The 12,587-nt window shown below is 46.8% G+C and overlaps 1 protein-coding gene across 2 annotated transcripts in view; it reads right to left on the bottom strand.

Annotated features, from left to right (window-relative positions):
- ZFAT (zinc finger and AT-hook domain containing) overlaps window positions 1-12,587 on the bottom strand; it is a 210,901-nt gene that overhangs the window by 90,964 nt on the left and 107,350 nt on the right. For both annotated transcript variants that reach the window (XM_058175106.1, XM_058175105.1), the window contains exons 6-7: window positions 10,000-11,450; window positions 1,467-1,699 (exon numbers count right to left, since the gene is read on the bottom strand). In XM_058175106.1, coding sequence (XP_058031089.1) covers window positions 1,467-1,699; window positions 10,000-11,450 — 1,684 coding nt within the window. The remainder of the gene's footprint in view (window positions 1-1,466; window positions 1,700-9,999; window positions 11,451-12,587) is intronic.

Below are 12,587 nucleotides of genomic sequence, written 5' to 3'. Positions count from 1 at the left end.
GGAAAGAAAGAGAAAGAAAGAGAAAGAAAAAGAAAGAAAGAAGAAAGCTAGAAAGAAAGAAGTAAATAAGTAAGTAGAAAGATAGAAAGATAGAAAGAAAAGCAAGCAAGCAAGGAAGGAAGGAAGAAAGAGAGAGAGAGAGAGAGAGAAATGGAAAGAAAGAAGGGGAAAGAAAGAAAAAAGTAAGTAAGTAGAAAGATAGAAAGATAGAAAGAAAAGCAAGCAAGCAAGGAAGGAAGGAAGAAAGAGAGAGAGAGAGAGAGAGAAATGGAAAGAAAGAAGGGGAAAGAAAGAAAAAAGTAAGTAAGTAGAAAGATAGAAAGAAAAGCAAGGAAAGAAGGAAGGAAGCAAGGAAGCAAGGAAGAAAAGAAGGTAATTTTCATGCCCTTTCTATATTTTTGTCCAATTCAATGTGTATAACTGAGATGTTATTTCCATACAGGCATGCCACCTAGTGTAAAAATCATTAAGGTATGAAATTATTAACAGCAAGGAGCTTTTCCCCATAAGCTGTACTTGTTTTGATGCATCAGTAGTCAAGGCAATAAATGTTCCCTAGGTTCTGGGGTCTCTTGATTACTAATGCAAAAGAAGCCCAAAATTAAATTATGCAAAATAATCCAAATGCAACCAATTCATCCGGATATAAAATGCCTAGTATTTAGTTAGGGAACTCATTCAGAGGTTGTTGTGCTCCAGTGGCACACAACTTTTTTTTTTTCCTTTTTATGCAACCAATCCATAATCATAGTCCCAAAATTCAGACTGTCCCACGCCTGAACTGAGAAACAAATATAGTAGTACTACTTAGCTGGAGAAGTTTAGAAGGTTGACCACAGCTATTTATAGAGCAAATGCAAACAATATAATGGTAGAATTGACATTTGAGCTTCACCCTGCAGAAAATGTAGCAAATTTTGTTTTAAATCCCCCTTTTTAAATTGCTTGCATCCTTCAAATTTTATATACTGTTTTTATGCTTTTACTATTTTATTTGTACACCACCCAGAATCTCCTTGGGGAGGAGATGGGCACAGGTAGTCCTTGACTTATGACAATGGAGCCCAAAATCCATGTTGCTAAATCAGACACTTGTTTAGTGAGTCTTGCCTCATTTTACATTCTTTCTTGAAGCGGTTGTTAAGTGAACCACTGCAGGTTGCTAAGTTAATCACACGGTTGTTAACTGAATCTGATTTCCTCGTCAATTTTGCTTGTCAGAAGGTTGCCAAAAGTAATCGCATGACCCCGTCATAAATATGAGTCAGTTGCCAAGTGGTCAGTTTTGATCATGTGACCATCAAGGTTGTAACTGTGAAAAATGGTCACCAGTCTCTTTTTTTCCAACGCCGAATGGTCACTACACCAACTGTTGAATGTCAAGGACTACCTGTAGTTTTAAAAAATCTGATAAAACATGTAAATTGAAAGTTTAAACAAAGGTACTATCCACGTTCCAGGCTTACCAACTCTGAGTGCACTTTGAGATGGGCTTGGAGTTTGTACTTATCCGGGGTAGAATAATCGCAGTCTTCGGTGGGGCATTTCAGCAAAATGTTGCTATGCTTCTGGATGACATGGCGCTTAAGACAATTTTTGGTGATGGAGGAGTAGTTGCACTGGGAGCAGTAATGAAGATGCTCTCGTGTGTGTGTGCGGACGTGCATGTCGTAATGCACCTGGTACCAAAACAACTTGCCTGAAAACAATATGGAGAAACATTAGTAAGCAGATGACTTATCTTACTTATAAGTAGATAAGTTTCCACAATTCGGTAACCGGGTTCAACCATAAGGCTGATGTGTTGATCTTGATGAACGTATCTTTTCTTTTATGTACACTGAGAGCATATGCACCAAGACAAATTCCTTGTGTGTCCAATCACACTTGGCCAATAAAATTCTATTCTATTCTATTCTATTGCAGGAACACCAAAAAAACTTTATCGGACCCCAGTGTTGTGCCTCGCCCGTCCCCCTCTCCGCAGCCGGGCCCCTCTCATCTCCTGCTATCTCAGCCAGAGACTGATAATGAAGACGAATGGCCTGGCATGCCTCCAGCCCCCAGTCCTGGCACCATGCCCAGACAAACTGAGCAAGATGAATGGCCTGGCATGCCTCCAGCCCCCAGTCTTGGCACCATGCCCAGACAGACTGAGCAAATAAACCTCCCCCCCCCCACAGCGTGTGAGCATGAAGCCAGTCACGAGCTAGAATTGCCGGCAGCTGGAGGGTGGACAGATCCCCGCTTCCGGAGAATGGAGAGGCGACGTCAGCAAAAGGAAGGGAGGGGCAGGCCTGGATAAGTGCTGAGTCATGGAGCCACACCCCATGGCCTATATAAAGGATCTGCTTTCTGGCATTCCCAGTCTAATCTGGTTGCTGAAGTCACACCTTGGACTCCTGCCTGCCCTGAGAACTCTGACAGGACTTTGGCAAAGCTGCAGAGGCTTCGTGGCCACTCTTGAGACAGACTTTCCAGACCTGGCCGTCAGAGGAGGAGTGGGACACGACACCCAGTCTGTTAATGCGCACAGAGTAAATCAGCTCTGAACAAATCTAAATTGGTTATACCAGGGGTAGTCAACCTTTTTATACCTACCGCCCACTTTTGTATCTCTGTTAGTAGTAAAATTTTCTAACCGCCCACCGGTTCCACAGTAATGCACCATGTATCGTCTGCACATGTCTCTCGCACATTGTGGATTGGGTTTGGGGGGGCGCCGGCTACCAGCTCTGCTTGTCTGTTACAGCTGGGTGGTGTGGGGGGAGATACGCGAGCTATTCCAGGATGAAGCTCTTTTGTCTGCGGTCGCACTAGAGCGCCATTTAGTTTCACTTACATAACGTGAACTAAACTTATGCGCGGGCGATACAAATAGTATATTTTCAGAAATTTAAATTGTCACAGGGAATTTTATGAAAACCTAATGAAAATGTTTTTAAATAATGCTATGAAATCTTTTTAAAAAGCCAATTAAATTAAAAAAAAAAGGAAAGTGCTTCAGTATCGCAAAACCCCTACCGCCCATCATGAAAGCTGGAACACCCACTAGTGGGCGGTAGGGACCAGGTTGACTACCACTAGGTTAAACGAATGCAGTCTAAACCTGTCATGAAAAATACCTAATACTAATTGAATTGAACCCATTTTGGCATATCCAGTCCACACACCCCACCAAAATTGGAGTAAAAAAAAAACAGCCTGAAAAAAAATAGGTCATGACCTAAAATAGGTCATGACAGAACATACCTCCCAAATAACTGACTGCTTATAGTGGCCAAATCATGATAGTGCTGCAATTTTGGACAATGAGAAAGGGGGCTGTGATGACTTGCCAGGACTCCCTTAATAACAGAATAACAGAGTGGGAGGGGACCTTGGAGGTCTTCTAGCCCAACCCCATGCTCAAGCAGGAAGTCCTGTACCGTTTCAGATAAATGGTTGTCCAATCCCTTTTTAAAGGGGCTTTTAAGGGGGGGGAGGGTAGTGACGGGTAGGGGGAGCTCAATCCCTCCAAGACGGAGTGGCTGTGGATGCCGGCACCCCAGTACAGTCAGCTGCAACCGCAGCTGACTGTTGGGGGGAAGTTATTGGCCCCAATGGAAAGGGTGCGCAACTTGGGTGTCCTCCTGGATGGACGGCTGTCGTTTGAAGATCATTTGGCGGCCGTCTCCAGGAGGGCCTTTTACCAAGTACGCTTGGTCCGCCAGTTGCGCCCCTTCCTTGACCGGGATGCCTTATGCACGGTCACTCACGCTCTTGTCACCTCTCGTTTGGATTATTGCAATGTCTCTCGCACATTGTGGATTGGGTTTGGGGGGGCGCCGGCTACCAGCTCTGCTTGTCTGTTACAGCTGGGTGGTGTGGGGGGAGATACGCGAGCTATTCCAGGATGAAGCTCTTTTGTCTGCGGTCGCACTAGAGCGCCATTTAGTTTCACTTACATAACGTGAACTAAACTTATGCGCGGGCGATACAAATAGTATATTTTCAGAAATTTAAATTGTCACAGGGAATTTTATGAAAACCTAATGAAAATGTTTTTAAATAATGCTATGAAATCTTTTTAAAAAGCCAATTAAATTAAAAAAAAAAGGAAAGTGCTTCAGTATAAAACCCCTCCCGCCCTTCATGAAAGCTGGAACACCCACTAGTGGGCGGTAGGGACCAGGTTGACTACCACTAGGTTAAACGAATGCAGTCTAAACCTGTCATGAAAAATACCTAATACTAATTGAATTGAACCCATTTTGGCATATCCAGTCCACACACCCCACCAAAATTGGAGTAAAAAAAAAACAGCCTGAAAAAAAATAGGTCATGACCTAAAATAGGTCATGACAGAACATACCTCCCAAATAACTGACTGCTTATAGTGGCCAAATCATGATAGTGCTGCAATTTTGGACAATGAGAAAGGGGGCTGTGATGACTTGCCAGGACTCCCTTAATAACAGAATAACAGAGTGGGAGGGGACCTTGGAGGTCTTCTAGCCCAACCCCATGCTCAAGCAGGAAGTCCTGTACCGTTTCAGATAAATGGTTGTCCAATCCCTTTTTAAAGGGGCTTTTAAGGGGGGGGGAGGGTAGTGACGGGTAGGGGGAGCTCAATCCCTCCAAGACGGAGTGGCTGTGGATGCCGGCACCCCAGTACAGTCAGCTGCAACCGCAGCTGACTGTTGGGGGCAAGTTATTGGCCCCAATGGAAAGGGTGCGCAACTTGGGTGTCCTCCTGGATGGACGGCTGTCGTTTGAAGATCATTTGGCGGCCGTCTCCAGGAGGGCCTTTTACCAAGTACGCTTGGTCCGCCAGTTGCGCCCCTTCCTTGACCGGGATGCCTTATGCACGGTCACTCACGCTCTTGTCACCTCTCGTTTGGATTATTGCAATGCTCTCTACATGGGGCTCCCCTTGAAGTGCACCCGGAGGCTTCAGCTAGTTCAGAATGCAGCTGCGCGGGTGATTGAGGGAGCCAAACGTTGCTCCCACGTAACACCGCTCCTGCGCAGTCTGCACTGGCTTCCTGTGGTCTTTCGGGTGCGCTTTAAGGTTTTGGTTACCACCTTTAAAGCACTCCATGGCTTAGGGCCCGGGTACTTACGGGACCGCCTGCTGTTACCTTATGCCTCCCACCGACCCGTACGCTCACACAGAGAGGGTCTTCTCAGGGTGCCGTCCGCCAAACAATGTCGGCTGGCGTCCCCCAGGGGTAGGCCTCTATTGAAAGCGAAGCAAAAAAACCAAAAACACATCCTTTTAAATATACTTTTTCTCCAGTAAGTGAATTTAAAAGACTTGATGAAATGGATTTAATTATTTCCAGAGAGACAGGAACCTCATCTGGACATAGTTAACTGGCATTCCTCTGCCAATTGTGTCCCTAATGAGAAACCTTTCTAAAAGGTATTCGGCTAATTGAACTGTTCTTAATGCACAGAGTTGTTATCAAATGCAATTTTCGAAAAGCAGTTGCATTAGGGAGCCTTATTAGTGTATCAGGAGATCAGGAGATGACTGCCCAGGGAGGCATACTTTAGGGAAAAAAACATTTTTGCTATAACAGCTGCAGGAAGCATGGAGTTTAGTTGGCTCAGGTTTAAATTAAGAGGGGAATTGATAAGATTAATAGGCAGGACTCACAGCGAGAAGTTAAAGAATGGGGACAAAACATGGTTTCAAGAGAAGGGAATATTTAGAGCTCATGGTTGAATTGTGGGGTCCTTGGTGCTCTCTCAGCTTGACATAACATAACATAATAACAGAGTTGGAAGGGACCTTGGAGGCCTTCTAGTCCAACCCCCTGCCCAGGCAGGAAACCCTACACTATTTCAGACATTTTCTTAAAAATTTCCAATAATGGAGCATTCACAACTTCTGGAGGCAAGTCGTTCCACTTATTGATTGTTCTGTCAGGAAATTTCTCCTTAGTTCTAGGTTGCTTCTCTCCTTGATTAGTTTCCACCCATTGCTTCTTGTTCTACTCTCAGGTGCTTTGGAGAATAGCTTGACTCCCTCTTCTTTGTGGCAGCCCCTGAGATATTGGAACACTGCTATCATGTCTCCCTTGGTTCTTTTGGTTGCAGACATCAAGTAAATAACCAACTCAGAAAGCACCAAGGATCCCACAAACCATGGTTTACTATTGAAGAAACTGAAACGAAGGGAAGTGCAGGTCTTCAGTAGCAAGTTGGAAGTTAAAAACAGGTAAGCAGTGCTAATAACAAAGCCAGCAAGATTTTAGGGTTAATAGATGAACCTAGGTTTAATATTAAGGCTGACCCTCTGTAGCTTCCATTTCTTAGATAGCTTATTTACCACAAGGAGAAGCACAAATTCCCAAGGGTAAAATATTGTCTTCTTCAATCAAAACAAAGAACAGCTTAGGTTCTCTGAAGGTGGCTCAGAGGCTAAGACGCTGAGCTTGTCGATCAAAAAGGTCGGCAGTTCAGCGGTTCGAATCCCTAGTGCCGCGTTAACGGGATGAGCTCCCATTACTTGTCCCAGCTTCTGCCAACTTAGCAGTTCGAAAGCACGTAAAAAATGCAAGTAGAAAAATAGGGACCACCTTTGGTGGGAAGGTAACAGCGTTCTGTGTGCCTTTGGTGTTTAGTCATGCCGACCACATGACCACGGAGACGTCTTCGGACTCTTCGGCTTTGAAACGGAGATGAGCACCGCCTCCTAGAGTCGGGAACGACTAGCACATATGTGCGAGGGGAACCTTTACCTTTTAGGTTCTCTATCTGACAGTTAATGCCAGTCAAAGATAAGCTGTTATTGCCAGTGCGCTGGAATAGGATAATGTTCAAGAGTTTAGGAATCAAGAGCCCAATTTTTCATTCTTTGGTTGGTTGATATGGATTTGCCAGGTACAGAGGCAGTACTAGAAGCTCAAACACTTCTGTTGGGCTGAGTGGTGGATTTAGTAGGGCAGAATGGAATATTCTTCAAAATGAAAAAAAGGTGTTCTGTCCTCCTTCGCCTCTGTCCGAGTGATGGCTTAATTAGCCGGCACTATCAGCTCTGGCAGCAAAATAGCGAGCGTATGACAAGTGTCTCTGTTATTTCCCTCGACGCCTATGAGTCACCCAGGAACAAACTTCAGCTCTTAGTTACTCAGTTGATTTGCCTGCTAGGAAGACGCATAGCAGCTCTGGCTGCCTTTATACCCTGTGGGGTGTGGCTCCATGACTCAGCACTTCCTAGGCCTGCCCCACCCTTGCTTCTGTTGTTCCCTCCTTTCCTGCCTACGAAACCTAGGGTCCAGTCAGGCCTGATTGCCATCAGCTGGGTCTGAAGGCGTGGCCTGAGGGGGGAAAGGGGACAGAGGCCTCATTACCTCTTCCACCTGGCCTGTTTCTGGCTCCTGGAGCTGAGCCAGGGAAGCCGGTACTCCAGAGGTAAGTCCTGATGGCCCTTCCCCCTCACTTTCCAAGTCATTTTCTGGCTGGAGGCCCGGCTCCAAGTCACTTTCTGACAGGAGGCCCGGCTCGGGGGGGCGCAGACACGACAAAAGGTCTTCTGCTGTCATGACATAAGCCTAAGATTGAAAATCAGGCTTGTCAGTTGTTACATCTTTTCTATCCTGTTCTACAGAGTGGAGAGTTGGTCTCTGACAGAAAGCCACGTGAAGAGACTAGAAGCATTTGAAATGTGGATTTACAGGTGGCGGTTACGGATAAGTTGGGTTGACAAAATCAGAAATGAGGAGGTGATCAGCTGCCTGGGAAAGCCAAGGGAAATCATCCAAACCGTAAAAAAGTGAAAGTTGGAATATTTTGGACATCCAGAAAAATATGGTATACGTCATTTAATCCTCCAAGGAAAGATGAAAGGCAAACAAAGTCCAGGCAGAAGAACATCATCATGGCTTCAAAATCTAAGAGAACAAAACTTAACAGCATTTTTTCGTGTGGCTGTTGATAAAAATAGGATCACCAACATGATCGCCAACGTCGAATGACAAATATGGCACAAGAAGAAGAAGAATGGAGGAGTAGTCCCTTATCCTTTCTCAATGAGGCATTAATTACCTGCTGACTCTACCATTCTCTTCTATTCTGTCCCACCAAATCCGCCACTAAGCGCAACAGAAGAGAGATGCTTACTTCTTCCCAGGACGTTTAGCTTTCTTCTTACCCACTTTGTATTATTTTATGCCAGGGGTCTCCAAACTCCCCGTTGTGTCTCGCCCAATCTCACCACAGCCGGGGCCTGCTTATCTGCTTCCGAACACGGAGGAATGTTCTAGTATGCCTCCCGGCCCCAGCCCTGGCTCCATGCCCAGACAGGCTGAAGAGGAGGAAATATCTCCAGCCCCCAGCTCTGGCTCCATGCCCAGGCAAACGGAGCAACTAGACCCCTCCCCCTCCTCCACAGCATGTGAGCCTGAGGGAGGTCTATTGACAACAGCTGCCGACTGGAGTGACCTTCGCATCAGAAGACTTGATAGGCGGAGGCAACAGAAGGAAGGGAGGGGCAGGCCTGGATAAGTGCTGAGTCATGGAGCCACACCCCATGGCCTATATAAAGGATCTGCTTTCTGGCATTCTCTGAGTCAGGCAAAATCTAAACATATCTTGCTGAAGTCACTTTCTGGTCTCCTGCCTGCCCTGAGGACTTTGCTAGGACTTTGGCAGAGCTGCAGAGGCACACCTGATTCGGATTTCCCTGACCCGGCCGTCAGCGGAGGAGTGGGACACGACACTCCCAAAGCATGAGAAACTAAGAAGCGGCAAAGAGATTAATGGGATTTATAAACGAATGCTTCAAAAGATCTTATTGCATGGCTTAAAGTGGGTCTCCAAACTTGGCATCTTTAAGGCTTGTGGACTTCAACTCCCAGAATTCCTCAGACAGCACTGAGCCTAAGAGAAGTGTTTGGGCTGCTAGTACTGCTTCTAGTCCTCTAATCCAGTGGTGCCGAGTGCCGAAATAGGAGCGTGTGTACACACGGGGGTGGGGGGAATGCCGGAAACTGGAAGAGCAGGTCCCTGGCATGCGTGCGCCAGGAAGCTAAGCTTCTGGTTTCCAGTGTGTGCATGCACACCAGTGTGTGCATGCACACTTCCTGTTTCTGGCACGCACCAGGGAACTGCTCTTCCAGTTTCTGGTGCTCCCGCATGCGTGAAGAACAGCTCGCCAGTGTGCATGTGCGTGTCGGAACTCGGAAGATCAACAGGAAACGGCTGGTGTGCAGGGAGAGATAGCTCTGCATGCCACTTCCGGCACACGAGCCATAGGTTCGCCATACGATTCTGGTCCAAGCTCAGAGAGTACCAAAGACCCATTAGTTCAACCATGCTTTTCCCCAATTCTTTTTGTCTAACCAGGTCTGCTGCTTCTTTACTTATCTGATGTGTCCTGCTCAGTGGTGGGGCACTGCCGGTTTAACAACCAGTTCGGTGATTGCGCGCTTCGCGCACGTGTACAGTTTTACAAATACTAACCTTCTGTGTTAACTGTGGGAGTAACACAGTTGAGGCGCGGCAATCTGCTCTGCCACGCCAATCAGCTGAGAAGATAAAGGTAAGTAAAGCGCAGGAGCGGGCGGATGGGCTGATCTGATCATCGGAGCAAACCGGTTCGCTCCCAGCTGATCGTCAAAGCTAACGGTTTGCCCGAACCGGTCCGAACTGGTAGAATCCCACCCCTGGTCCTGGTCCTGCTCCTGCTTTTTGACTCTTGTTCCAGATTCTACATCGCCACCTTTTACTTAAGATAGGACTAGGAACAGCCTCAAGGTTTTAAATCCCAGATCCCTCTCCAGGTTCCTCTCACAGGGCAGATGATCCCATTAAAGAAGGAGTCAAATCCTGAACTCCGCTTCTTCAAGAGACCTGCAAAATAATTAATTTCAGAAGGATAGCAACACTCCTTCCTTGGGTGGCTTTAAGAAACCGATCTTCAATCCTATTGTTCTGGTGATTACGATGGAAACAAACTTCCGCTATTCACGCGCCTATGTGAAAACAAGTCATCAACATTCTGCTCACCACAGTATTCGCATTCCAAGTCTCCGTAGACCTTCCTGATCTTCTCACACAAGGCTGTATTCATTTGTTGTTTTTGCAGATTGTCCAAAATCTGCATAAAGGCTGCAGCTCCAGTTTGCTCCTCTGAAGGTTGAGGGCAAGACTCTGAATTCTGGTGAGACTCTACACTGGATTCTAGAAGGGAACTGGGGGACTCCGTCTTTTCAAGAGTTGAGTCGTTGACTTCCTGATGATTAAGACACACAGTCTGACTCTCTTCTTCAGTATCAGGAATATTCTCCGGATCTTGGTGTTTCTGGTTAAAACTGGAGTTTTCCTCTCCCAAAAGCTGTTCAACTTCACAGTGGACATTCACCGAAGAGTCAAGTGGCAGCTGGTCTTTGGCCAAACAGGTCTTTTCACCATCTGGATCTGGCAAAGTGTCCTTCTGTAAAAAGCTATCTGAAGCACTGACCAAGCTAGCATGCGGGGACAGCAATTCAGTTAGGGGCTCACAAATTGGATCCGTTGCATTTGTTGCTGGTGAGCTTTCAAAATCCAAAAGGAGAGCGGGAGACGTTCCCAAAACCTCTGCAGGGTTATTATTTTCATGGCTTCCCTCGATGGCATCTCCTTCTCCCATGGAGACGGACTTTACTACACAGAGTGCTTTGGAGTTTAAAAGTGACAGTTCAGCAGCGGTCTGGGACAATTCTTCTCCGAGGGCTTCCTGCTGGATGTCTCCTCCAGGCTCCAGCAGACAAAAGCTCTGATTGATGGAATTGTTAAAAACGGATGTCTCGGGCAGTTCCCCATGTGCGTCTTTGATATGCGAGCGGAGCCTGACGGAGCTGACAAATTTCTTTGAGCACTCGCTGCAAATGTACACAAAAGGGTGTTTGCGGACGTGAAGCTCCAGAGCTTGGTACTTGGTGGCTCCGTGGCCGCAGAGCTCGCAAGCAAATGGCCTCTGATCCCCGTGGACCAGCATATGCCTGTCACGATCCAGTTCGTTTTTGAACTTGCGTTCGCAGATTTGACAGTCGTACAAAAGCTGTCTCTTGCCTTCCCGAGTCATCAAGCGGAGCTGGTCGAAGACGTTCTTCACTTTTTTGTCCTGCAGGTCATGGGCTTCCTTGATATGCTTGATCAGGTTTTTGACATCCGAGTATTTTTTCTTGCAGAAGCGGCAGTGCTGCTTGATCTTCTTGTGGACTCTCTCCACGTGGACTTTGAGGTGGCCTTTGCTCAGGCAGGTGAAGGGGCAGTAATCGCAGGAGAACTTCTCTCCCGTGTGCTTCCGCAGGTGGACGTTCAGGTTGGCTTTGATGGCGCTGGCGTAGTTGCAGAAGGAGCATTTGTAGGGCTTCTCGTTGGTGTGGATCCTCAGGTGGGCCTGAAGGGAGTGCTTGAATTTGAACACCTTGTTGCAATACTCACAGGTGAAAATTTTTAGCTGAGTGGCTCCCAACCTAAGGAGAAAAAGAATCAAGTCATAAAATCACGAAAGCAGACATGAGAATAAGAGCCATTCAGATAGACCAGGTTGGTCCTGAGGACTACTTCTAAAGAGCTCCTCACCCGTATTCAACATTGAGATACCAATAGAATTTCAGGCTTAGATACTGCCCCATAGCGTTTTACAGCACACCATTTTATATACCGTATTTTTCAGAGTATAAGATACTCTGGAGCATAAGATGCACCAAAGTTTTGGGGAAGGAAAATAAGAAAAAAAAATTCTGCCCACCAGCATCCATCGGTATTTATCTGGCTAGCATCCTGTCAGTGTGTGTCGTGTCCCACTCCCACTCCAACGAACGAGTCAAGGAAGTCCGTAACAAACTTGGCAATGAAGCCTTTGCAGCTTGCCAAGTTCCTTCAAGGTTTATCAGGGCAGGCAGGAGTCCAAGTTGTGACTTCAGCGATAGAGTCCGATATCAGCAAACTAGATAAAACTTTGCTTGACTCAAGGTTGGAATGCCAAAAGTAGATCCTTTATATAGGCTGTGGGATGTGGCTCCATGACTCAGCATTTATCCAGGCCTGCCCCACCCTTCCTTCTGCTGGCGTCGCCTCTCAGATCTCCGGAAGTGAGGGTCCTCCCACTGTGAATTGTCTTCAGCTGGATCTGCTGATAGCGTCTGGGAAAGGGAGGGGTCAGAGGGAGTAGGCCCGAGTAATTCCAGCACCTGGCGGGCTTCCTGTTCTGAAGGCTGAGCCAAAGGAACACACGCTGTATGAGTAACGTTTCTTGGGGTACACCTTTCACTCCTGGAATCCTCTCTAGGCATGGGGCCAGGGCCGGGGGCTGGAGGCATGACAGGCCGTTCATCTTCATTATCAGACTCAGAGTCTGATAAAAGGCCCGGTTGGAGACGGGAGGGGCCCGGCTGAGGAGAGGAGGGAGGACGAGTCACAACAGTGAGACTGTTTGGAAACTGAAACAGTATTTGCTCTATGAGAAACAAGGAAGGAGACAGCAAGGAGCCTGGGCGTGGCTTAGGTCAATTGTTCTAAAGCTGCATGCTATGCTGATCTCTGAAACTAAAACTGAAACTCCTCTGCCCTGCTTGTATTTTGCTTGCTGCTGCAAACTCTGACAGTCC

This window comes from Ahaetulla prasina, chromosome 3 (assembly GCF_028640845.1).
Source record: "Ahaetulla prasina isolate Xishuangbanna chromosome 3, ASM2864084v1, whole genome shotgun sequence".
NCBI classification, from domain to species: domain Eukaryota; kingdom Metazoa; phylum Chordata; class Lepidosauria; order Squamata; family Colubridae; genus Ahaetulla; species Ahaetulla prasina.
Note: the sequence above shows the minus strand (reverse complement) of the source record. Positions and strands in the feature narration are given on the sequence as shown.